Genomic DNA, 27,986 nt, shown 5'->3' with positions numbered 1-27,986 from the left:
TTGGGAGTTTCACAAATTCTGCCATTTAGAGAGCCCGACGTGAAGAGAGTGGGTGAATGAGACAGTGCAGCTTCAGATGAGAAGAATGGAGGGAATGTAAGTCTAGTACCCACCATTTCCTGACACACTCGTCCCCCTTCATTCCCTCGCTTCTCTCTGCTAGTAAACAGACCGCAGGATCACAGGTCAGTAATATATTTTTGCAGAATTTAATGCATTTACTGTATGCCACTGATAGAATCAAATACTCGATCTACAGTGGACGTTTTGGCTTTAAAATAGATTTTGTAATTTGTGTTGCATGCTCAAACATTTTCATGACACTTTATAGGCTGCATCTTAACCTGCAATGAACCCAAGGGAGTCTAATTCAACTGTAAATGCCTTACCTACAGGATCTCCACTAGCCTCTTTGTCCTCAGCGACACTTTCTCCATGTCTTGGTTCCCCTTCTCATCTCTCACCCTCTTCTCCCTCTCATCCCTCACCTTCATCCACTTCTCCGTCTCGTCTCAGTCCATCCTCTCAATATATTTCTTCTTACTCTCCTGTTCGTTTGTCTCCATGTCCCACATGTGACTCACCCACTAGAGTCTCCCCCAGTCCTGCACCTCTCTCGCCATCGATCGTCTTAAAAAAGCCCATCCACATCCCTCCCTTCAGCCTGGATAATCAGAACCAGTTACATTCTTCTTCGAGCAGGTATGCTTTTCTCAATTAATTGGTTTTCAAACTTTGAGACCATCAGATCCCCTCACATGGTGACAATTCGGGAAATACTAATAGCTTATTTAGGCTGCTTTCACATTTGGTTGGAGTGCATGGTTCGCATCTAAGTTTAGTTGACTACCATTTCCGCATGCACCTGCTGGACTGTTCACACTGTGGGTTTTTAGTTCTGAACCCTGGTATGTTTGTGTCATCACAGTGACAACTGTTGCAAGGTAACGACATTACTATCATAGACCCAAAAGAGCTGGAAACTGCTTGTGTGCCTCAAGTTTAAACTTTAGTTTTCATTGGTAGTTTCGCTTTCGCATATGGTGTCTTTTCTAGAGTTTGCACAAGTTCGTTATTTCCAAAGGAGGTGTGCGGATTGCTCGCGCCTTCCAGACGCTCCCAGTTGAATGAAATCTGCAAGTGCACTGCAAGTCACGTTACAAGAATTGACTGATCAGCTTCAGCTTGTATGGAATATACACATTTCGGTAGACTAATAACCTCAGAAAATCACTGAACACACAAACACTGCAGTGCTTTCCATAAATAAACAGTGTATCAGAGTGAGAGTGATTTGTCAGCTTGTCATCCTCTGAAAAAGCGGTTGATGGTCGCCTAGCAACCCACTTCCCCCTTTTCAATTGTTGACCAGTCTGCGGTGATTGACATCACATCTGCCACTGAACCGGACTACATATTACATCATGCACTTTACACACACCAGTGATCACCACCAGTGATCACCACTGATTACATACACCGCTAAAGCTCATGGGGACTGATTACCAGGACTATATATACACCTCAATTTCAAACACATCTTTGCTCAGTCTTGTATCACTGTTAGTGTGCATCATGCAGTGGTTTTCCTGTTCTTGTTTTTGATATTTACTTGTGTTTTGATTTTGGACTGTTTTAAAACTGTTTTCTGCCTGCCCTGACCATTGCCTGTCTGTCTGGATTTCTTGGTTGAATTATCCATGTTGTACTGTTTGTTCCTGTTGACTTTGCCTGTCTGTCTGTCCATTTGATTATATAAAACTGCATTTGGCACGGGCGAGGCAGTATAGCGCAGTAGGAAGTGCTGTCGCCTCACAGTAAGAAGGTCGCTGGTTCGAACCTTGGCTCAGTTGGCATTTCTGTGTGGAGTTTGCATGTTCTCCCTGGCTTCGCATGGGTTTCCTCCGGGTGCTCCGGTTTCCCCCACAGTCCAAAGACATGCGGTACAGGTGAATTGGGTAGGCTAAATTGTCCGTAGTGTATGAGTGTGTGTGTGAATGTTTCCCAGAGATGGGTTGTGGCTGGAAGGGCATCCGCTGCGTAAAAACTTGCTGAAAAAGTTGGCGGTTCATTCCGCTGTGGCGACCCCAGATTAATAAAGGGACTAAGCCGACAAGAAAATGAATGAATGTCACTGTACCTTCGTTTACGCACTCGTAACAGAGATAGTTGCACCTATATATCATGAATGTAACATAATGCAAGTTTTTAATTTCTTCTAGCAGGGCATCAGTTATGCATGTCAAAAAGAAAGTTAGTAAATGCATAAATACACTGGTTCCATTATTTGGTACGATTGCTTTCACATTAGAAGTGGACCTTATCAAAGTTCATGTAAACTGTTTTAAACTCTTTACAGGTGAACTCGTGGTTATCAAGGTGTGCACCTGTTGTTCACAGTAGCAGTATGAACCTACTGATGTTGGCATCAAAAGTGCTACTGTGAAAACGTCTTTAAAATATATACAAGAATGTTTCCTTTCAAAACCGAGGGTGCCTAATATTCTCTCCTCTAAATGATATATGCACAGATGACCTAAAACTTTCTGAGCAATCACAGGCAAAGTGAATATGCATAGATCCTTATCTCCTACAAAGGAAACATATTAAGATCTGGGTAGAATAACTGATTAGCAAACAATCAGTTCTCATAATCAGCTTGTTGGATGCAGATGTAAAGGACAGATGTCCGAATGGTATAGCAAAAATGACTAAGTTAGAGTATCCCTGAGACGGCAATGTGCCCAGTGAGCAGTGATAAGAGTTGAGACAAACCACAAAGCAATAACAGGGTCTTGAATTCCTGAGACGCACTGGCGTACAATGGCAATGAAGGCAATCCTGTTTAGTTTAGTAGAAAGATAATCATGGTAATAGGAGGAATTTGTATCAACACACAGTAAATCATGGCGAGGCAGTGGCGCAGTAGGTAGTGCTGTCGCCTCACAGCAAGAAGGTCGCTGGATCGCTGGTTCGAACCTCGGCTCAGTTGGCGTTTCTGTGCCGAGTTTGCATGTTCTCCCTGCCTTTGCGTGGGTTTCCTCCGGGTGCTCCGGTTTCCCCCACAGTCCAAAGACATGCGGTACAGGTGAATTAGGTAGGCTAAATTGTCCGTAGTGTGTGAATGTGTGTGTGGATGTTTGCCAGAGATGGGTTGCGGCTGGAAGGGCATTCTTGCTGGATAAGTTGGTGGTTATACCGCTGTGGCGACCCCGGATTAATAAAGGAACTAAGCCGACAAGAAAATGAATGGATGAATGAATGACACAGTAAATCACATTCTGCTGCATATGATACTGAGTAGTTGCAGACCATCGAGATGATCCTTCCACTTTTGAAAGTGAAGAAAATGGAAATAAGCTCAAAGTATTGACTTGACTTCCAAATTTTGTCAGATCTCAATCCAATTGAGCAGTTTTGAGATATGCTGGACCAATAAGTTAAATCCACGGAGGCTTCAACACACAACTTACAGGACTAGAAGGATCTACTGCATGCCATTGTCTTAGTACCAAATCTTCAGGAGTCTTATAGAGTCCATGTGTTTGTGGGTCAGTGTGGTTTTGGCAGCTCATGACATAGCATTTCATAGTTGCAGTACTAAAGCAAATTATGAAATATATTCTAGAAAATGTGAATTAGAATTAGGTTAAGAGTGTTTATCTTTCTCCTCTCTACATAAGATGTATAAATCTGGTGTATGCTCAAATGCATTTAAACAGAATTTTATCAGCAAACAGTATTATTTTGTTCTCGCACCTGCTTGGGGGTCTGTGGAGCACAGTTTGAGAACTCCTGTATGTAATTTCTTTAATTTCACTGTATTTTACACTGACAAAGTGTTACTTCATGTAATTTTCATGAATTATTATCATCTTATTTTCTACAGCATTATCAGTACAGTGGATACATCCCTGGACTCACCACCACTAAAGTCAGTCAAAGCTATTCCTTATTTAGAAACCATAAAGAAACCATTACAATCTGCTGATATGTGTGTGAAAACATGGCCAAGAAGCAGCAAAATATCCAGATTTATGCCCGTTTCATCAACTGAAAGAAGCGTCAAATCAATCCCCATTACCAATACAACAAAACCAAGAAAACAATGTGGCCAACAGCGAGATTCATTCAGACCTCAACAGCCTGAAAAACTACAGCAAAATTATAACATCTGCTCCAGGGGAGAGACAACATTTGAAAGCTTAAGCCCTAAAAACCTTAGGCATGTTGAAAAAAGTGCAAACATAGGACAAAATGTTGCTAGCTACCAAAAGAAACGCCAATCCCAGGACCCAACTCTAGTCCGAATCCGGCTTGGATTGATTAAAACAGGGAGGATTATAAACTCCGGTGCCCAGTTTTCTAATCTGGAAAAGATCAAGGGAAGCGGTGAAGAGAACAAACTGAAAAATCAAAGCAATGGACATCCTGCTGGTTTGGAAAAGCCAGTTCATCCAAAGATAATGCTAGGGGAGGCCAAGCAGAAAATAAGACCTACTATGATATGTCAGAAAGCGCAAAACCACCCACAAGCCTCAGCTGAAAGAAAAAGCCAACATTTAAAACAAACAACAAATCTAATCTCATCACCTAAAGCTACCATAAACCAAAGGGATATTTTTCAAGAACCGTACTATCAACGTTTTCCGAAGGAATGCAATGAACTGGTTTCAAAAAGCTCATCAACAAGGCAAAATATAGATTCAGAGGACTGTAACACCACAAATGATAGCTCTAATGAAAGCAATATGATAATCAACACCTCTCAATGCAGTCCAAGCAGTGTCATTGACAACCAAAAGCCTGAATCTGAGATTAGGTCTCAGTCTGCAACTTCCGAGACCTCCATCAACACATCCCATTACAATAATGCATCGAATCAGTGCAGCCGGATGAACTGCTTCCATTTCCCTTTGAAGAGTCCCAGATCATCCAATGAATGCGCTCAACTGAGTCGACTCTGTAAACCTGTGATCAAAAGAACATCTGACAGTAGACCTACATACTTCAAAACTCCTCAGGCATGGAGAAGATCTTCCTCAAACCAAACAGGGAACGCAAGCAAACCATCCCAAAATAGATGCAACACTTCAGATACAGATTCTTCTAAATCTTCTTCAAGCGAAGCAACTTTGCGTGAAGATTACAGATTTGCAAAGAGATATAGAGGTACGCGGTTACACAAAAGTTGTAATCCAGCTAAATTTATTGGAGGGAAACATGATGTAGCTGTTCACACAGACAGCCCAACCATACACACAAACTCTGAAACCCTCAAACCTTCCATGCATGAATTTTTGCCGCAGTGTCTAATCACTCTGAATCAACTGCAAGAGTCCAAACACACACTTCATGCTAAAGACTGTGACAGATTGGGAGGCATAAACTGTGCGCAGTTAAGAGAGCAAGAAGGCCCCCCACCATTACAGCCATCTGTAGTCCCAGACATGGGGAGTGGAGCTGACGTCGAGTCCTGTTCTGTAGAATGTGTGTTTACAGGTGAGTGGAAAGACAAATTACTGCAATTACAATTAAAAGGTTGTATATATGCCTGTTGAAATAAATCACCGATATTATTAACTGTATATACATAGTAGGTTTACATTACATAGTTACATTAACAACTGAAGCATGTAAAATGTCATATATTAGGAAGATCCTTACTTTTGTCATTAGTGGTTCATTTTTAGGAAAGAAACGTAACATGCCTGAACTAATCAGATGTAAAACCTGAGTCTAAAGATTTATTTAGTTTTACAATTTGGTACTTCAAATAAGTTAGTAACCTCAAATATTGTGGCTAAGTAACCAACCAGAACACCATATACAGCAACATGCTAAAAACTGCTATCTCTTTGAATAGGCGTCTGTCCTTCAAATTTGTCTCTAAAGCTGTTCATCAATTTTGGATTACATTTCAGATATTAAATCAACATTTTTTTTGTTTCTAATGCTTAAATTGTGTCATGCTACAAGAAAGAACTAAACTACAGTGCTTGATTCTGATTGGAAACATGGAAACACACAGCTAAAGTAGATCTAGATGGGTCTTGAAAGTATTACAGTTCCAAATCGCTATGATGAATGATTTGTTACTTTGAAACTTACAACAGTCAAAGTTTTAGATTAGATGTGTAAGATACTATTCCTACTCAAAGGAGTGGTTTGAGCGCAAAAACCTAATGCACATATAAACAGTGTGTTAACTGATGCTGGTCCAGTGAATTATTGGTAAGTAATTTACACATGAGGTTTTTAGACCAGAAATAACCAGAGTGCCTTTAAGGCAAGTCATTTCACTGAGTAGCCATTTTTGAAAGGCCTCTCTGGCAGTATGCTCGGGACTGAATGGGGAAACATCAAATTCTCCAAAACTCTTTGCCAAGCTTATGATTACATAAGATTAGTTTCTAAACATCTGAATCAAATAAAATCAGCATATTTCAAGGTTGCCCAAGCTAATGCGAGTTTGCACTCAAAAGGAATGAGATCACGACACCAACTTCATTTATGGCTGTGCTACAGGTTATTATCCTCTGAAAAATGTTTTGTCAGATCGCGTTGCTCTTCTAAAGTAATCTACAACTTGTTCTTGATGGCGAATCTTCTACAGAAACGAAAGCTAGTCTTTGTTTACAAGTTTGTGGGCATTTGAGTAGTTGCTGTCATGTGATGTGCGTTTGACAGGACGGACTGTACCACGAGTTTGTTTTATCTAGATTACAAAACTAAAAAACTTTTGTTATCAAGTGCACTTGGTTCGTATAGAAGTACAAGTTTCAAGCTTTATTTGCTGAGATTCCAGTGCATTTGTTGACCACGAAACTGTTGTAAAAGCACATGTCTGATCCGAGCTTCTTCCCGGATAGCAATCAATGATTGGCTCATATCAATTGCCATATTGACCGTTATACTTTTCCCTATTCAAAACTATACGAGCGACACGTCTTGTGTATTCTATAGTCTTTGAAATAACTTATTAAAATATCTAGAGCCAGACAGAATCTGCCAACATTTTTTGCTATTACTGCGTAGAATTTTGTAAAAAAAAAAAATTGCAGATTCATGCGGAATTATTTCGGTAGTATCGTAACTACAAACTAAATATATGAAATAAAAAATAATAATACCTATTAACTTTTACTGTATTTAATGTTTACAATGCAAATTCATCTAGATCCACTAATTTAGAAAACAAAACAAGTCTCTCAAATAATACAGATTCTACTAAAAACCAGAAAATGTTACTTTTTCAAACTATATTGTAAATAAATCATATGAACATTTTCATATTAGTCAATAATATTACTGAATCAATTTTAAAACTGAATAAATCCAAATTTACACACATTTACACAAGTAAATAAACAGACTCAATGATGGGTTTAAAATCTGCTGATTTCTGCATGCGCAGGTTGTGGGCTTACTAATAACTAATACTTATTTTTTCAGCCTAGACTGGCCAATGCACTTGTGTAACATACTCATAGCGGTATAATAAAAAATACCTCAGAACACCACTGCAAAAGCATAGCAATTTTCTACAAAATTGCTCAGTATAACTTAGCAAGCGAATAGCATACTATATCACTCTTACCACTTAGCCTAGCAACATGCTAAAATAACCCAGAACATTTTACAGAATATCAATAGCATAGCATAGCAATGTACTGTACATTAAATAACTCCTTAGCGACCAAATAGCAACATTAAAAAAATAACTTGGGAAACATTAGCAACCACACAGCAAAGTACTAACAATTACTTTAGAACACTATGGCTACCATACATGCTAACAATCACTGATAACACCTCAGAAACCAAATAAGTTCACTATCACTATAAGCAGCCAGCCGAAACACTGATATTCTGGCAGAATAAGCACCAGTTACATTTTTTTACATTTTTTAATTGGAATCTGTTACTGGCTTACAGCTCTAATATTTAGGACATACTTGTTCATGTAAGGATTAGCGTTGAAATTGCAAAGGGAAAGTGATTACAGCATGGCTAAGAGCTGTTTGGGATCATGTGACAAACTCTGCAATTAGACTATGACGTTACTGTCCAAAACTGCAAAACATTAGCTCAAGAAAAAAATAAACTTGTAGGATAGTGCTTTAAAACACTTTGTGTATCTAATGAATCCTACAAACTGTTATATATGCAGACTGTTTGTTGAAAATAAGCCACAAAAGTATAAATGGCAAACAGTGAACGGTAGCGAGTAAAATGAGGACTCCGCCTTATCACCAGACACAGGCTTGTCAAAGCACAGTGAGATAACCCGGTTCTGAGGTAAAGGCCACACTGACGCTCAACGACACATCAGTGGCTAATGTATGCGCTACAAACAAGCCACATGAGACTCAAATGCATAAGACAGACAGGCACAGGACAAAGCTGGGAAATGTGAGTAGTTTTGATGACATAAAGGTTGCCGTGTTAAACTAAACTGTTGGATGAAGATAATATGAGGCTGATTTTTTTTGTAAAAAGTATTCAAAAGGATCCCTGTGTAATAAGACTTGTTTGGCTTATTACAATGCAATTGGTGTCTATTACTTAAATATGTAGTTGAAAAAACCCATGTTTATGTTTTTTAAAACCCAATTTATTTTGGATAAATGGGGAGTAGCGTTGTTTTAGATCTGGCGTATGACGTCAAATGGTTGGACTCCATTAGCATCTAGTGGTGCTTGTTGCAATTTTTTTTTTACCAGAACACAACTTGGATAATAAAATACTGATATGATGCCACTTGGTCCATGGTAGTCCAGTCATCCCTACTATCGTAGAGATAGGAAGGGGAGAATAGAAAGGGAAAATACTTCTGGATAAAATAGATTTTTAAGGATATTTCAGTGAGATCACATCTCGTTGCTTAAAAAAAAAGGTATGATATCTAATTTTCGCCACTAGAGGGTGCATATTCACAACAAACAAAGGCATAGTTTGATGATGCCGTGACTGAATGTGGAAATCATGGGAGCTGTGGTATTATAAGACACTTTCATTGTCTTATAATATGCATTTATTTTTACCTAATTATCCCTGCAACTCCCATATGATTTTTTTTCCAGCGATTCATGTGTTCCCAAACCCATCCTTTGCAACAGCTAATCTGTTGTGATTGGTCCAATTATTCAGTTTGTTGTGATTGGTCGACTGGGTCCAGTGCAAGATAAAGTAGCACACAGAGTATGTGAGAGCCCAATGCAGGAATGCAGTAAAGCAATGCAGTTAAACACCAGCATATTACTCTATTCTTAAGGCTAACTCCAAATAATAACAATGACACACATTCAGTATTAGTTCACAAAGTGACAAAAGTTTAACTAAATTGAAAATTGATCGCGCCACGTGTGTATGCACAGCTGATGGAGTTCAGAAACACATTTATATCATACCGGTCAACCCTCCCAGGACTCCTCCTTCCTGGGATTCTCTTGTATTTTACAGTTCTATCCCGCTATCATCTCTTCAATGTATTTTCCAGTTTTTCTCCCATATTTTTAATCTTTCTATGCAGGGTGGCAATGAATAGCCAATCTTCCCTCTACCCAACCCATACTGCCAAACCACCAGGGGATGCCCATTTCTCTTAAATGTGAATCTGTTTTGTGCTTTAGTTTTATTTAGGCATGAAAACACGTTGAAACAAATATAAAAACGGAGGGATTCTCTTCCTTTCCATTACAGGTGCCGTTGCAATCTAAAAAACAGTCAATTCATGTAGCGGTGCGTGACCGTCAGATGCGTAGTCATAAATTGATGCTGTTTCACAAATGAATTCTGTATACACGATTTGAAGCGGAGCGAAAGTCTGCGGTTTGGGTGCGTGTTTGAATGGTTTGAAACAACATATATGAATACTTAATAATAATAATAATAATAATAATAATAATAATAATAATATCCAAAGGTGTTGAATTTGGTGGGTTTTCTTTCAAACACAACTAATTTTGTCTTAAATGAACATAAACAGTTAGGAAAGCAATCGAAGGCTTTTAATATAATGTTAGATGTGTGCCTTTTTAAACTGACACCTCTGTTATTTTATGTAATCAAACGAATTATCTAAAGGAGAGATTCATGCGTTGCTCTTTAATCAGAATGTTCAAGTTATACAGTGAAGAAAAGATTAATGAGATTTGATAACTGGATTCTATTTATAATAGCTATTCATTTTAATTGTTAAAACTATTTGCAAATTTATTTGCGGCTTTTTATAATGTATACTATTAACTCTATGCTTTGTAAATAATAATAAAACCTGACCTTTTAACGGGATATTTACAGAAACATCTAAAGATAAACATATTTAGTTATTTTAATATAATATTTTATATAATAGTAATTTATTTAATATTATATATTAATATAATAATATTAATTATTCTCGACACCAACAATAATTGCCTATTGTAGGCTAATCATTCAGCTACATTCCTAAAGTATAATTATTTATAAAAAGTAAACAAACCTAGTCAAAGAGTGCCGCACAGATATACAAAAAATAAATAAATCACTCAGCGACCCGGATCTTTGATTTCAGCCGAAGACGAAGACTGGGCATGCGCGCTGCATCACCCAGTCTCCCGTTAGTTTCCTTGGCAACCGGAAAAAAAGGGTGGAGGAAGGAATGAGGTGCATCGAGCTGCGAATAGAAACGCGAGAGACGAAGTGAAAGAAAGAGGGAGAGAAAGAGAGAGAGAGAAAAGCACCTGAACACATGATCATCCCCTAACGCCTGTTCAACTACTGCCTTAGGCTACGTACACTTTGCAAGACTGTAAAACAGCGGGATTTAAAAAGGACGAAACAATACATTTACCCCGCGCTCGCTACCAAAACAGGGATCGGTAAGTGGCAAGCTCTCTCTCTAATTACTCCTTATTTCGAGTCCTTCAGAGGGAAATACATGAATAAACGGAGAAAATAACGTGTAAATGCAGCCTAACATGCTTAATTTAGGTTTCCCTGGGCTTTAAAACAGTAATGCTGAAGACGCAAACCATGCAGTAGATTGTGAAGGAAACCTATAATGTTGTGTTTTGTGTTGGTGTTTCAATAGCATGCGTGCGCGTGGGAAAGGTCGAGCTGTGGGTGATTAATCCGATAAAGAGATTTGTTGAGTGCCTTCTGTAATAATTCGTTATTTGTTGCTTATTTGTGCAGCATATGGCGTTAATATAGGCCGACAACTCAGTGGAGCATTTCAAGTGGACTAGGCTCGGAAACAAGATAACTGGGACATAATACAGCATATGTTTGGGGCTTTCTGAGGCGAATTATTCACTGATGTCTAATGTGATTTTCCTCATTTAATCCTATTTACAACTACATATTGCATGTGCAAACAGAGTAAAGGGAGAGAGTGGGATTATATGCTAAATATTTGTCATTTGAAAACAGCATTTTCAGTAAGTTTTAGCTTATCATTAGAAATAAGCATATCTTTTGAATTAAAGTTTAATATTAAGACTATTTTAACCAGGCCAGACTTATTTGGCGTTCTAATATTAATATAAAAATAACTAGTCAAATCAAATATAGCTGCATATTGAATACAAACACTGGACATTCTGGGTGTATTTCTAATTCATTTAGTTTGGCTGTATTTTTATTTGCAACTATTCTGAATATGTGACTGGGTTTACATGGACATCAGTAATCAAATTATTAGCCTTAATCTGAATAAGACAACAATATGATTAAGGTGTTTACTTGAGTTGCTTTTTGGATGTTTCTTTCATGATCCTGTTTTACATGTTATAGCACATAATTCAATTAACGTCATTTCGTCACCACGCGATCCATATTATCAGGCACGGATTTAACCTACAAGCAACATAAGCGGCCGCTTAGGGCGCCAGGAAACCTGAGGGTTCCTAAATAAATGGTTATAAATTATATCTATAACTTTTATAACATAATTTTCTGTCATATTTTGTATGATGAGGGTCTAAAAAAATGTTTAATGTTTATTACATCTGTGCAAATGTGTCCCCTTACCCTCAATCATGGAGAATTCCTGCAGTCAAATTAGATAAAAGATTCAGTTATAAAAATGAACTATTTTATATAAGATTTTTAGTTGTGAATTCATTTTAAGAAAACAAATGATTTAAAAAGTTTGACAAGATGCTTTACATGTTGTTTTTATTATTTTGCGTTAACACAAAATGTAGAAAATGAGTAATTGAATGATACAAGAAAAAAAAACTGCAAAATAAATAAATTAAATATAAATTAAAATAATAAGGTGCTTGTCAGAACTTTTGGGCCCTATGGCTGGAATTGCTTCCAGTCCACCCCTGCGTATTTCCTTCGGAGTTTCATGTAATTTTTGTTTAGTTCCCAGCAAACAATTTTACATCTAATAGACGTCTAATAGACATCTAAATGTTGACAGCTTGGCTTAAACAAGGCTAAACTTGGGTTATCAGTGAAAATCTAATAGAAATCTAAGAATAGCCCAAAACTAGACTAGTCGATAATAGACAGATTAGACAGACTTTATATGTGTAGTCATTAATTTCTGTTTATTTGTTTTGGCTCATTCTTAGATGTCTGTTCGATTTTCACTGACAGCCTAAATTTAGCCTTGTTTTAGCCAAGACGACTATGTTTAGACGTCTATTAGACATCTATTAGACGTCTTTTAAAACAGAAAATGCTTGCTGGGTTATAACTTTAGTTAGAATAAATTGATCAAAAATTGCTGTTTACATGGTAGTCTCTTAATCAGAGTACTGTCTTAATTGTAATAAATTTGAAGAGTTGGTGTCGATGTAAACGTACTCAGTGTAGTGGCATATTCTGTTGGTAGGATTTGTAAAGGCACTTTTGAAACTGGATGCAGAGTATAATGTTGTTTGAGACACTTTACCCTTCATGAATAATAACGATTAGCATCATAATAGTGTAATACCATCAAGCCATATTAATCATATTGATGTGTATCATTCACTTTTTCATGCAGACATGTCAGAAATTGTGCCCCCTGAAGTGAGACCTAAACCTGCCGTCCCAGCTAAGCCCTCTCATGTGGCACCGCCTTCCAGCGCTCCCTTTGTGCCTTCACCCCAGGGAACAGGGGGAGAAGGTCAAGGGTCGGGTCGGGGATCTGCATTGCTTGGATACATCGGCATAGACACCATCATCGAGCAGATGCGGAAGAAGACCATGAAGGCAGGCTTTGACTTCAACATCATGGTTGTTGGTGGGTTGCGATTTGGTTTTATTCAATTTAGTTTTGTACTATTTTGCAATTTCTTACTATTTCTCATTGCTTTCTCGCTCCAGGTCAGAGTGGTCTTGGGAAGTCCACGTTAGTGAATACACTTTTTAAGTCCCAGGTTAGCAGGAGAAGCACAAGCTGGAGTCGTGATGAGAAGATTCCAAAGACTGTTGAGATTAAATCTGTGTCTCATGGTAAGAGCATATTAATCACGTGATTTATAAACATGCACACGTTTCTTAAGCCTGGCTCACACTACAGGAGCTGATTTACCCTCGATTTTACATGGAGACATGTCAGAACCAGCCAGATAAAATCAAATGCGCTTGAAATGTTGGATTTTAAATCAGGATGATTATGACTATGTTTATGTCAGTACTCCCAAAATAGCCAGTGCCTGACTATGAAACAACCTATGTGGAGATGGAGAATCTGCTTGTAGAAGATTGGCAACAACATGATTACCTGTATTGACTTTATTCTTCATGTAAATTGGGTGCAGCCATTGGAACTTTTTATTCATTACTTTTCCTTCGGCTTAGTCCCTTATTTATCAGGGGTCACCATATTCCGACATATGTTTTATGCAGCGCATGCCCTTCCAGCTGCAAGTCAGTGCTAGGAAACGCCCATAAACTCTCGCATTCACACACGCACTCATACAGTTCACCCAATTCACCTAAAGCGCATGTCTTTAGGCTGTTGGGGAAGCCAGAGTACCCGGAGGAAACCCACGCCAACACTGGGAAAACATGCAAAATCCACACAGAAATGCTGACTCGAGACTCGAACCAGCAACCTTCTTGCTGTGAGGCGACAGTGCTAACCACTGAGCCAACTGGTGTTTGAATTTCATTGTCATTCACTTTCATTAACTATTAGCTGTAAAAACAAACAAACAGTTAATTATGCTGATTGTTGTTGCAAACTGGTCTTTTCTCATTTTTATTTTTATGTACAGTCAAAAACACTTAGCAAGGAGCAAGTAGTTTTAGCATTGGCACCGTTTGTTATTACAAGTCATTTCTCCCATAGGGAATTGAATCGTTCATTAATTTTCCTTCAGCTTAGTCTCCTTATTAATCAGGGGTTGCCACAGTGGAATGAACCGCCAACTTATCCAGCAACTTATGGGAAACACCCATACACTCTTGTATTCACACACATACGTTATGGCCAATTTAGCTCAATCCATTAAGAATTGAATTGTAAGTCATAAAACAATCAGAGAAAAGAGCTTACTTTCGCATTGTAGACCAAGGTCAATAATATGGGAAAAGTATACAAAAAAACATATAAATAAAGAAGTGCTGAGTAAAACTGGCTCAGTTTTGAACACTGGTTCAGTATAAAATTTGCTAGCATGCTAACTAAAAAACATAAACAATGAAACATCAATGGTAATCTGCTTCATGAAATCAAGGGAAGTGCCACAATTTTCAGACATTTGTTTTTATTATTAGCATTTAAGGGAAGAAAATCTGATGATTCTTTTTATGTAAATGAAACCAGATTTTTTTAACCGGTTAAGATTTAAAACCCACTGTAGTCTGAGGCCAGGTTTGGGGTGTATTCACAAGGCAGGTTTGGTTATAAGTGTAAAAATACTCTTTTACGATTGCTTTGTTAGTGCGATTCATTTGAATAAACGTGAACTGTTTAGTCCATACTGAGTAAGACGCACCTTTTTGCCTCTTTGCTTGTTTGGTGCAGATGAATTCTCGATGTCACAAGTGAATAGATAATAGTACACAATGATCAAGGATACATAGTTTTCATACATCATAGTCAAGAAATATGTCTCCTTGTAGCAGGTCTGTGTGTGTGTTTGTGTGATCAAGGAATTCCTGGTGGTGTTTTGTCTCTTGAACATTTTTCGAACAACTGATAATAAAATACCATCAAATGTACGCAAATACAACAGTCAAGGTAGTTTCAGGTGTTCAGTAAGTTTCGTACTAAAATGTAAGTAATTTAAATTAGTTTTGTTGTTAGGCTAAGTCTTAAAAATGACAAAATTTAAATTTTCTCCTTTTTTGGTCTTTAACATTAGATCCAAACTACAACCTTGAACACAATCTCAGTGTGTAAAGGATTCACAACGACGTCTATTGCTCATTCAAGGAAAGCATTTAAGCACTGGTAGCTATAGGGCAGTCCATTACAGACAAAAATAGACAACTAATTAGGAAAGGCTCAATTAGCGTCTGCTCATGTTATCGATACACCAGGGCATATACTGTAGCATATGTGCAGGCGAGTAAGATGTCTAGACTGGCATGTGTTGTGCCCAGGGCAAATTAGGAGGCCAGATGAAGGTGAAACCTCATAGGTAAACAAACAGCTGGCAAACTAAATTAGATTATATTTACCCAAATGGTGCTCAGAAAACGTCATTAACAGGTCTAGATATTTCAAAGTATATCTTGTTTTATCCATTTTTGTAGACCTAATTATTGTTACTTGATATAAATCTTTGGTATATTGTTCTGACAGTGTGTTGGTGTACAATTCTGAAATTGGATGGAAAATATTTGAAATCACCATGACACTGCATTCAAGCAAAATCATTATTAAATAGTCATTATTTACTCTGCTTTATGTTGTTCCATATATGTACGCCTTTCTTCTTAGGTGGAACAACAAATATGTTTTAAAATGGTTTCAATTTCTCTGAAAAACTCTGTTATCATTTACTCACCTTCATGTTGTTCCAAACTTGTAAGATTTTGGTAAAGAAATATTTAAAATCAACACTAAGAGGATTTGGATCTTCTAATGATAAACAAAACCTTCCATAAAACCTGACACACAAACAACAACTTTAAGGGGCCCTTATGTTTGTTTACAATTGTGCGTCTGAAGTTCTGGTCGCCCAATGTGAATGAGAAACCAGATACTGCCCTCTGCGGATACGAAAAGACAAGTTATCCCTCCCTTTTAGTTGGCTGCCATCCTTTTGGTGTGTTCACGGGCAGCTTTTTAGTCCAGAGAGAACCAGACGTGAGTCAATAACACAATTGGGTTTCATTGGCTGTAGTTGTTTGGCATCAGCTTGGTGTGTATGTACCAGCCTTAGGACCATTAAGAATTAGTTTATTGGTTTACAATAGGGCTGGGTGATAAAACGGTATTGGTTTTTATTGACGGTACACCATTGTCAATAACATTTAAAAAAATTTTTTGGTATGAACCGCTATAGTTTTATTAAAATGTGGCTGGTTGAGTTATTTTCAATGGAGGCGCATGACTTGTGTGTGCAAATATGAAGCGTTAGCAGTGCACTCGTGGCATTCTGAAAAATTGAGAGGTTTTTAACTAGGTGAGCCTAGAAAAATTGCACACCATGTGCATGGCTACATTTTCCAGGCTCACCTAGTTAAAAACATCTCAACTTTTCAGAATGTGGTGAGTGCACTGTGATTCATGTGTCTTACTAACCAATCAGTTTCACATTTGTTTGGAATATACAGATTTCAGAAATAACAGTAGACTAATTACCTCAGACAAACAGAGCACCTAAACACAGCAGTGATTTTTCATTTTCTGCAGGTCTATCGAAGCTTATATCCGGTCACAGAAAAAGGTACTGCATTCTGCATTTGTAGAAATAATTAATGTTGATTTTGCAGTGATCGAGGAAGGAGGAGTGAAGATGAAGTTAACAGTCGTTGACACGCCAGGATTCGGGGACCAAATAAACAATGATAATTGGTGAGTATTGTGTGATTTTTCTGTAAAAGCTACAAGTTTGTTTGCTAATATTGAATGAAAATAGGCAGACTGTCCGAAATGCCACTGAATCCTGTATAACGCTGTCTGGGGAACAGAGGACAAACATTGTGTCATGTGAAGTAAACAGGGTCAGTCAAGTGCTTAATTTTGGCAGCTACTAACTGCTGACAAAAACATGTTCCAAGTGTGAGGGTCAACATTTCGACATCCAGATTTGCACTTAATTTACACAGACAAGAATCAGATTGTTGGTAGATATGCCAAATGTGAGTCTGTTTTGGCTACTTGCCCTTAGGGATCACATCCAAGGAGCTCAGCAAAGTGATACAGTTTTTTGGGTCATTTTGTTGAAAAATTAAAGGGAGAGTTCACTAAAAAAGGAAAATTCTGTCATTAAATACTTCGCCTTGTACTGTTCTCAACCCGTGAGACCTTTATTCATCTTCAGAACACAAATGAAGATATTTTTGGTGAAATCCAAGAGCTTTCAGTTTCTCCATAGAAAGCGAAGGTCATGATATGTTCAAAACCCACAGAGGTACTAAGGGTGCTTTCACACCTGTGGATTGATTCTTTTGTTCCGAAACAGGGATTAAAATTTTTACATTGTTGCTGTTTGTTCTTGGTGTGGTTCGCTTTCACACGGCAAAGTTTCTAAACTGACCAAAAAAGCTAAAACAAGTCACGTGTGAGTAAACTCTTCTCACATTCGTCAGTTTCATAGTTTATTTTGCAGAGTCCAGCTCAGCCATCATGCGTCCAAATTTTAGTGTATGATGATGAGCAATAAGACAATATAAGCGAAAAGCTGCACTTTAATTTTGAACAGTGACACCCACCATCGACACCAGATATAAATCAGAGCTAGGACTTTCTCATACATAGCAGTTGGCTTATGCGTTTTAGGCTTTACATTATAGAGAAAAATAACAAATAAACTAAGACTGCAGTTCGGTCAATTTTCCTAAAGGATAAACAGCTCTTGTTAATAGTTTAACATGCTTTCACTTTTGTAATTTTCTAGAAACGCACATTTACTGGTAGGAATGACATCCCGCCCTACTCGTCATTCTCTCTTCATATAGCCATATAAGCCTATTACATATCTATAATACACTGTGATATAGCCTGGCTCGGATTGTATTGCTTTTTCACTACAATCAATCCGCTTCAGAGTTCGTTTCAATCGAGCCGAGACTATCTTATTCATGCGATCTTGGCCGGATTGTTTTGGTGCGGATCCGAGCTGGATTGCTAGATTCACATATGCCAAAGAACCACGCTAACTGGGGAAAGGCACCAGGTTCCGAAACAAAAGTCTTGGTGTAAAACCACCCTAAGATTATCATCAAAACAGTCCATATGTCCATGTGGCGAAAAAACAACAACAAAATAAATCAGTGCACTAAAAATAAATACAAGGAGAAAACAAATCTTTGCTTTACATTCTATATAATAACTGTTTGTTATTTTATTAAATGGGTTTAAGCAATTTTGTAAGAACTGTTTTTATTAAACGTAATATATTAATTTAGACTGCTAAAAAAGCCATTGAAATAACGGCAATTTTTAAATGTAAAAAAAGTAAAGGAGTAGAGGCATCATTTTAAAGAGCCCATATTATACATGAAATAGGGTCATATTTTGGTTGTAAGGGTCTCCAACAACAGTTTAATATGCATGCAAGGTCAAAAAACACTTTCATGGTCTTATAATCTGCATTTATTTTTACCTAATTATCCCAGCGACTCCCGTATGAATCGTCCAGTGACTCATTTGTTTCCAAACCCCTCCTTAGCGCGAAGCTAATCTGCGCTGATTGGACCAATGACAGTCTGTTGCGATTGGTCGACTGCCTTCAGTGAGAGAGTGAAATGTCCAACAGCTAATCAGCAATATAAAAGTAATCACAGTGCATACACGCTCGATAGTGTAAGGCGTGGATTTTAGCTGCCAGTGGGTCAATGTAAATACAGACTATGGACTTGAAAATACAGACGATTAACTATTTTATTGAGCAAAAACTCCAAAAACAGTTGAGGAGATCTCCTAGCTTCTCACTCTGCTCTTTTCACAGACACACACACACATATTGCGCACACACACACACACACACACACACACAAACACACACACACACACACACACACACACAAACAAACACACACACCTCCGGACGACGGCGCGCGCACACGCGCACACACACACGCACACACAGACACACACACTACTCCTCCTCCACGGAGCTCCGTAAACAAAGCAGCGTGCGTCGCGTTTTAAACGTGGCTTTGCACCCGATATGAGAATAAAGCGAGTTAACCTGATACAGTACACGTGGTTACAAGTAACAAATCACAACGAAATACATTTGCAAGCTAGAGTCAATGAGGCAACTTTAATCGCACGTACTTACACTTGAGAAATGGAGGAAGAAACCCATCCTGACGTCCATCAGTAAGTTACTCTTTACTGATCCTTCCTTTAACAAACGCCGATGAAGTATTCTTTATAGCATGTAGTTTGCAGAAGTTTCCAGTAGTTTCCAACTGCTTGGCTATAATGCTGAGGTTTCATCTTTGGGTAGAGACTCAATATATCCATCTGCAGTGTGACTTCAATCGACCGGCATGTTTGTGTGTGTGTGTGTGTGTGTGTGTGTGTGTGTGTGTGTGTGTGTGTGTGTGTGTGTGTGTGTCTGGGTTTCTGCGTCAGAGGGCGGGGCCGCAGGTTTGAAATCTCCCAGGTTTGCGCGTGCACGTGAATAACTTGGTTTCATTCGTACGTCATGGCGAAACACCTAATGAGTCGGTATCAAGGCGACTCGTTTGAAGCACTATGAGTCGACTCTTTTATAGATGAATCAACAGTTTTAAACACTGTACACTAACAGATTTAAGCCTTAGCTGGATACTTCACTTCACTTAGAGCTGTGTTACACACTACATGGAGGGGAATTTTCAAAAACCCATAATATGGGCTCTTTAACAGCATTGCCATGACAGTACAGTATCACTATTGCAAGCAGCAGAAATATGTACCTGCTACATAAAATTGTCCTGTCTGCACATTATTTGAGCAAAATTTGCTTTTCTGATTAGCGTGAGCGGTACATACATACTGCAGATAAGTATACAGGTACAAGAGTGAAATATCCACAAAGATGAATATTGAGTTGTTTTGAACTTTGAACATCTCTGTCGAAATCCTCAGACCTGTTTATTTAGTATTTTTTTTTAGTTTAGCTTTTTAAAATTACGGTTGAACCACTGATGACACATGGACTGTTTTTGAACTATCCATTTAAATAAAATACAAGGCCAGTCCAGTTATTCATTTGAATTTGAACACCACTCATTTTGTTTTATCCTTCTATGTTCTTAGCTGGGAGCCAATATCCAAACATATCAATGAACAGTATGAGAAATTTTTGAAGGAAGAAGTCAACATTGCCCGCAAGAAACGCATCCCAGATACCAGAGTGCACTGCTGCTTGTATTTCATATCCCCTACTGGACATTCGTGAGTTTACATACCAACATTTTACTCATTACTCCATACCTACTAGATCATATACTAGATAAAACAGCTCACATACTGACTACCAAATTTATTCATTTATACTAAATAGATATTTCTTCCCCCAAAAGACATACTAGACACATAAGAACACAGAGTATTTTCTCTTCTATTGAAGTTTCAAGTAAGCAATAAAGATATAAAGATGCCATGACACTACATGAATCAAGCATTTCCTTAATGCAAATCTTCACATCACGATATATGATTGTTTTTTGACAAACAGATTCATATAAATGCTTTATTGTACATATAAACTTACATGTAGAGCATATGGTTAACACAAAAAACTTGTGTACATGTGGAATTAAAATTTGTGCTTTGATGATTAACCAAATTTCTTATGGGTTTGAAGGTGATCTCACGTATTGCTGACTTACTGTGGATTAAACTGTAATTGAATGAATGTGACCCTGGACCACAAAGTTAGCCATTACAGTCCTTTTTTTTTTTTAAATTTATACACAATTCCTAATATCTAAGCTTTCCATTGTTGTATGGCGTGCTAGGATAGGAAAATATTTGGCTGAGATACAACTATTTGAATATCTAAAGGTTGTTATTATTATTTTTTATTAAGTTAACGGTAACTTAGTCCAAATTACGTTATAGCATATTACTAATCAAAAATTAAGATTTGATATGTTTACAGTAGGGCGACACTGTGGCACAGTGGGTATCGCTGTTGCTTCACAGCAAGAAGGTCACTGGTTCGAGCCCCGGCTGGGTCAGTTGGCATTTCTGTGTGGAGTTTGCATGTTCTCCCCATGTTTGCGTGGGTTTCCTCCGGGTGCTCCGGTTTCCCCCACATGTCCAAAGACATGCGCTATAGGTGAATTGAATAAAATAAATTGGCCCGTAGTGCATGTGTGTGAATGCAAGAGTGTATGGGTTATTCCCACTGCTGGGTTGTGGCTGAAAGGGCATCTGCTGCATAATAACATATGCTGGATAAGAAGGAAGGAGAACTACTTTCATTCTGCTGTGGGGACCCCTGATTAATAAAGGGACTAAGCCAAAAAGAAGATGAATGAATGAATGAATGAATGAATGAATGAATGAAATTGGCCGTAGTGTATGTGTGTTAATGAGTGTGTATGGATGTTTCCCAGTGCTGGGCTACAGCTGGAAGGGCATCCGCGGTGTAAAACATGCTGGATAAGTTGGCGGTTCATTCCACTGTGGCGACCCCAGATGAATAAAGGGACTAAGCCGAAGGAAAATGAATGAATGAAGGAATTTACTGTTGGCTATTTCCAAAAATATACCTGATTTTGTCTGGTCCAGGGTCACAAATTGCCTCTATAGGAGACCATCTGTATATTACTTTACCGTATTCAGATCTTTTAAAAGTCTTTTCATTTGTCAATAGCCGGCAAATGCCTGCAGTAGCAGTTTGTTAATTAAGACATGTCATTCTGTTGATTTAGGACTGTGTGCATGAGTGCTCCTCATTTCGCCAATGATGCTCTGAATGCTTGACTGAGCTGTGTTGTTAAACTGTAAACCTCAGACAGATTGCTCTCCCTGTAATACAATTAGCTTCTACCAGCCTATTAATCATATCTCTTCCCCCATATTTCCCTTTCTCAGGCTTCGCCAGTTGGACATCGAGTTCATGAAACATCTGAGTCGAGTGGTCAACATCATCCCTGTCATAGCCAAATCAGACACACTCACTCCCGAAGAAAAAACGGAATTTAAGCAGAGAGTGAGAACGAATTCGCTTTCACCTAGTCAGTTTTCTCATACTGGTTTACTGCAGTAGCTCACCTTCATCTCTTGCAGGTGAGGAAGGAGCTGGAAGTGTGTGGGATCGAATGTTATCCACAGAAAGAGTTTGATGAAGACATGGAGGATAAAAGTGATAACGATAAGATCAGGGTACGAATAATGTCTCTATTTCTTTTTCTCTGGACGCTTTCATCTGTTGGTCCATGTATTTTATACATTATGCTTGCTCCATTAAATCTGTGCATTACAGGAGACAATGCCCTTTGCCGTGGTAGGAAGTGATAAAGAGTATCAGGTCAATGGCAAACGAGTTTTAGGAAGAAAGACGGCCTGGGGAGTTGTGGAGGGTGAGTGGCCAGAAGTGCTATTTTGTGGCTTCTTCTACTTTTATTGTAGATTTCTGAGATTAAAAGAGTTTCATTGATTTCAAATTGGGTGTGATAATATAAAAAATGTTGTTCTGTTCTGTGCAGTTATTAAAACTCAATTCCTGAAGTAATTGATATCTTTCTTAAATATTTGGGTCATTTTTTATATTTAGTTCAGTGCTTCCCACAGGTTTGAAATATACTTGCGGTGGTAGCTGGATTGAAACCCACCTTTTACCCAAAGCACATACTGTAAATGGTTAACTACAAACAAAAAGTAATGTGATTTTTAACTATTTTTTATTTATTGTGACACTGTTATACACGGTTTCTTTTCAATGGGTTAAAATTATTAAAAAAGGCAGTTGCAATAAAAGAAATCCGCTATTTCTCTTACTTTTATGTTATTTAGGAGCCATGTGCACCCACTGACAGGTAGGCTGCGCTCTCTCTCTCCCTCTAAAGTTGCTTTATTGACATGACATTTAGTAAAGTATTGCCAAAGCATTCATTCATTCCTTTTCTTTCCGGCTTAGTCCCTTTATTAATCCGGGGTCGCCACAGCGGAATGAACCGCCAACTTATCCAGCGCATGTTTTACGCAGCGGATGCCCTTCCAGCTGCAACCCATCTCTGGGAAAATTGCCAAAGCATTTTAGAAATAAAGTATGTAATATATTAACATGGTTAAATTAATAAAATATGCAGTAAATTTAAAATAAATAACAGAAAAAAGGAATAAAAATAGACAATATTGCTAAAATTTAAAATATTTACAAGAATAAAAAGTGTAGATTATTTAAATAAGGCAAATTAGTTGATTGACCATTTCTAATGGTGTACAAATATTCTGCAGATAGTATAGATATCCTTTTGTTCTCTCCGAGTATATAAAGTTTATCTGAGTCGTTTATTGAATAATGAATCGTTTAATGTTTCTCTTGCGGATGTGCGCGCGTAGTCAGCTGTGAAAAGGTTATGCAAAAACACATGCAAATAATAGCAACTTTAGAAAGTGAAAGCAAAACATGACATTTTAGGAGATTCAGAAACTATGGCTGGATGCATTTTGGTGCATCTCTGTGGGTCTGCAGAGCACGTAAGATTGTCAATGTAAGTGTTGACAGATCTCACACTTGCAGAACCAGATGTAGGAAACATCCAGAGCGAGAGAAGATTTTCCAGTGGTTAATCGATCTCAAATGTTTGGATTTCTTGGGAGGGTACAAAAAAAGTGTAATAGGATGATGATAATAATAATATTATTAATGAGTCACCATCAAATATACTTGGGCGGCTATTAATGTACCTGGGCAGCCCGCTCAAGTATAGTCTATGTGTGGGAAGCACTGCAGTTTATTTTCTGTCTATTGTTAAATTTTATATGTGGATTGAAATTGCTTCCAAAAGAATTATGAATTAGATTTATGTTGTATATATATATATATATATATATATATATATATATATATATATATATATACTTACTCCCAGGGCCATTTAAATTGAAGTTGATATTTAGCCTCACCATCTTGGGGTTTCGTAAAATCTAGTTTGTAAAAGGTGGGTTGTTAGCCCAACGCTCAACCCCCAACCTGGAGTACCAGGACGTACACACACATACACTATACGAACAATTTAGCGTACCCAATTCACCTACAGCACATGTGTATAGACTGTTGGGAAAACTCTAGCACCCAGAAGAAACCCACACGAACAGGGGGAGAAAATGCAAATTCCACACAGAAATGCCAACTGACCCAGCCGGGGCTCGAATCAGCGACTTTCTTACTGTGAGGAGACAGCGCTACCCACTGCGCCACTGTGTCGCCTATGTTATATATATATATATATATATATATATATATATATATATATATATATATATATATATATATATATATATATATATTACAAATGTAATTTTGTAATATTTCCCATGTTTCTACACCTTTTAATTTATAATACCTTGAGTCTTTTCTACCTTTTATTAGTACTGTTTTCCATTCTGTTAATATACACATAGGGCAGCTTCAGCAATTTTATAATATTCACAATTCTAGACAAAAACTAAGGTATCAAATATAAAGAATGACTCTTTTTACAAAAAAGTTGCTTATTTGCTCATGTATTCATTATAATGTTGTGTTTACTAACAAAATCTGCTTTTTTCTGTCCCTGTAGTCGAAAACCCAAATCACTGCGAATTTTCCTTACTTCGGGATTTTATGATTAGGTGATGTATAAAGCTTGATTTATTATCACATCATAATATTGTATTGTAATTTTTTACAACCTTAAAAATAATATGAGGTTGGGGAGATTTGTTTTGAAAGATATCACTGCTTCTTTTCAGCAAGGTTGTGTTTGATTGATAAAATGGAACAGAAAAGAAAAATAACGTTCTATTGTTAATAAATGCTGCTCTTTTCTGTTTCTTGAAAAAACAAATACTGAAAAAGGTATCTCATTTCCCCCCAAAGAGATTTTTTAGAACTTTTTAACACTTAATCAGCATTTTAACTGATTTCTGAAGGATCAGAACACTGAAGAAGGTGTAATGTTTTTTAATGTAAAGAATCAATTTGATTTAATAACTTTGACTGGTAACATTTACAATCTTACTTGTAGAAAATACAATAATTTATTTAATAAATCATATTTGGGTCCCACTTTATATTAAATTTTATTAACCACTATGTACTTACATTGCATTATTTATCTGGGACAATGCATTTATTATGTACATTTGTGTTATTACAATGTAATTAATTTCTATAATTACGTTTATAATTACACTGTTGACCCATCTCTTAGACATTTATCCACCCATTTCACCATACCCATATCTAGTCCCACATGAAATCTGCTCGCGCAAAAACCTAAAGATTTCCGCAGATTTTTAGCTATTTATTGAGTCTATTTCTTTTCTATTGTAAATATATGTACATTTATATTTATTCAGTTTTTAAATTAATTTCAGTAATATTATTGACTAATATAAAAATGTTCATATGATTTATTAACAGTACAGTTTGTAACATAATATTTTCTGTCTTTTAGTAGATGTAAAAAATAAGAGGATGTAATTGGATTTGCAATGTTAACATTACATAAAAGTTAAAAACTTAGTATTTTTTTATATATGAAGTTTTTAGTTACGATAATGCCAAAATCATTCTGCATAAATCCAAAGATTTTTTTTTACAAAATTCTGCGCAGAAATAGAAAAAATTGCTGCAGATTCGGTCTGGCCTTACCCATACCTGTTTTGCAATACAACAGAACACAATAAAAACATTGTACCTATTTAGTTTTATGTAGAAGCTTGTAATTAGGACCACTTTTAGTAATTGTATTTACTTAAACAGTTGAAGTCAAAGTTATTAGCCCCCCTTTTGATTTAAAAAAAAAATATTTCACAAATTATGTTTAACAGAGCAAGGAAATTTTCACAGTATGTTTGATAATATTTTGTCTTCTGGGAAAGTATTATTTGTTTTATTTCGACTAAAATAAAAGCAGATCTTAATTTTTTTTAAAAGCCATTATAAACGACAAAATTATTAGCCCCTTTAAGCTATATATTTTTCCGGTAGTCTACAGAACAAGCTATCATTATACAATAAATTGCTTAATTACCCTAACCTGCCTAGTTAACTTTATTAATCTAGTTAAGCCCTTAAACGTCACTTTAAGCTGTATAAAGTGTCTTGAAAAATAACTATTCAAATATTATTTACTGTCATCATGGCAAAGATAAAATAAATCAGTTATTAGAAATGAGTTATTAAATCTATTATGTTTAGAAATGTTTTGAAAAAATCTTCTCTCCATTAAACAGAAATTGGGGGAAAAAATAAACAGGGGGGTTAATAATTCAGGGGGCTAATAATTCTGACTTCAACTGTATATGTATTAATGTTTATTGTGTTCATTTATAAGACTGTCACTTGTGTTTTATTATACAGTAACTGAAATTGTTCTGAAAAACCGACCAATACTAATAATGTCATCATAAATCAGGTCTCACCTCCAGGACCTGAAGGAGGTCACTCATAACATCCACTACGAGACGTACCGTGCCAAGAGGCTCAATGATAATGGAGGTCTGCATCCCATCTCATCTTCTGGCCACGATACACAAGAAAGCAACCTGTGAAGAAAAGAAAAACTAACCAAAATCGAGCAGGATAGAAAGATTCATCTTTTAATAAGTCAGCTGTGCATGCTCAGAAGATTTCATCGCTGTGGAGGTTTTGTCTTTACACTCCTTTTAACCCTTCGTGGAACTTGCCATCATTTCTTGTCGCACAATATTTGAAAAGTAGAAAAAGCCTTCCCCTTGCTCACTGTGCTCAGTTTAGTGAGCGTGGTTGCTTGTGATAATCGTGTGCAGGTCTTGTATGAAGGTGAATAGTCTTGTGCACATGCGTTCATAAATGGAAACCGTCCATTTTAGGTATTTCACTTCCTCTACTAGAAAACCTCTGTCAGACACGTTTGAGCAGTTTAGTATAGTTTGAAAGGGGATTGCACTGCCACTGCAGTCTGCAGCTTTCTTAACGGGCCTTATTTATTAAAACATTCAGCACACTTTTAGTACTTATTGCCAATTCAATACACTCAAGTTATGAGTAAGCCTACTAAATCCTAACACTAAACGTATTTTAATAAGTGTTGAATCTGTTTGGCCAGATAATGGCGCAGCAGTGTTTCTCTATTTGTTAGTTTTGCTGTGTAATTCTGCCAAAGCCAGTCTCAGAGGACGCTGAAGTGACCATTTAAGTATATATTCTTACAGATCATTTCAAACATGTTAAACATATGCCACAATTTACACTGGCTAGTGTGATTAGTGGCCAATTAAAGAAACTGAAAGAACACTGATTAAAAAATAATCAGTGCCTTTTACAAAATAAGAGTTGTAGTTTTGAAGTTTTTCTTCAGTACATTTTGTATGAAAACCCCATGAGTGTTTGTTAGTGTGAATGAGTGTTAATCTTTCTCAACATTACGATCAATTGTAAAGGTGATTTCTGTCTCTTCTGTGGTGTACTTTTTAATTTCCAGCGTGTGCCAATATTTCCAGTTCTGTTAATGTGTTAGGTAATTTTACATTCCATCTCACTCTATCACTCTCATAATCTCTGCACAGAATGATAGATTATGTCATTCAACTTTTTCACATCGCATTTAATTAACCGTGGTGTTGAACAATAAAACACCTCTGAACAATTATTATGAAACATTATTTATATTGTATTTAAGTTTTATTTATTGCGATACTTATGTTTTAATTTAATAAACATGTTTGCCATAAT

At 37.0% G+C, this 27,986-nt stretch overlaps 1 protein-coding gene across 7 annotated transcripts; it reads left to right on the top strand.

Moving 5' to 3' along the window:
* The first annotated feature begins 27 nt into the window (after window positions 1-27).
* Window positions 28-27,985, top strand: septin3 (septin 3). 7 transcript variants are annotated; one of them, XM_073944548.1, is made up of 12 exons: window positions 28-185; window positions 332-702; window positions 3,890-5,502; window positions 12,992-13,231; window positions 13,315-13,443; window positions 16,882-16,963; window positions 20,366-20,503; window positions 22,154-22,271; window positions 22,349-22,444; window positions 22,545-22,641; window positions 24,847-24,898; window positions 26,689-27,985. In XM_073944548.1, the coding sequence occupies exons 2-12, from the start codon at window positions 350-352 to the stop codon at window positions 26,822-26,824; spliced, it is 3,054 nt and encodes a 1,017-aa protein (XP_073800649.1). In that variant the 5' UTR covers window positions 28-185; window positions 332-349; the 3' UTR covers window positions 26,825-27,985. The 7 variants fall into 7 exon arrangements, with proteins under 7 accessions (XP_073800649.1, XP_073800655.1, XP_073800653.1 ...); XM_073944554.1 differs by having other exon boundaries at window positions 30-185; window positions 592-702; XM_073944552.1 differs by having other exon boundaries at window positions 55-185; window positions 396-702.
* Window position 27,986: the final 1 nt, after the last annotated feature.

This window comes from Danio rerio, chromosome 1 (genome assembly GCF_049306965.1).
Source record: "Danio rerio strain Tuebingen ecotype United States chromosome 1, GRCz12tu, whole genome shotgun sequence".
Classification (NCBI taxonomy): Eukaryota; Metazoa; Chordata; class Actinopteri; order Cypriniformes; family Danionidae; genus Danio; species Danio rerio.
Note: the sequence above shows the minus strand (reverse complement) of the source record. Positions and strands in the feature narration are given on the sequence as shown.

Excerpts from the sequence above, each read along its gene's own strand:
- septin3 (XM_073944548.1), top strand. The coding sequence starts at position 350 with ATGAACCCAAGGGAGTCTAATTCAACTGTAAATGCCTTACCTACAGGA. Across the intron at positions 22,445-22,544 it reads GTGATAACGATAAGATCAGG|GAGACAATGCCCTTTGCCGT; the intron begins GTACGAATAATG and ends TGTGCATTACAG. Across the intron at positions 24,899-26,688 it reads CTTCGGGATTTTATGATTAG|GTCTCACCTCCAGGACCTGA; the intron begins GTGATGTATAAA and ends ATCATAAATCAG.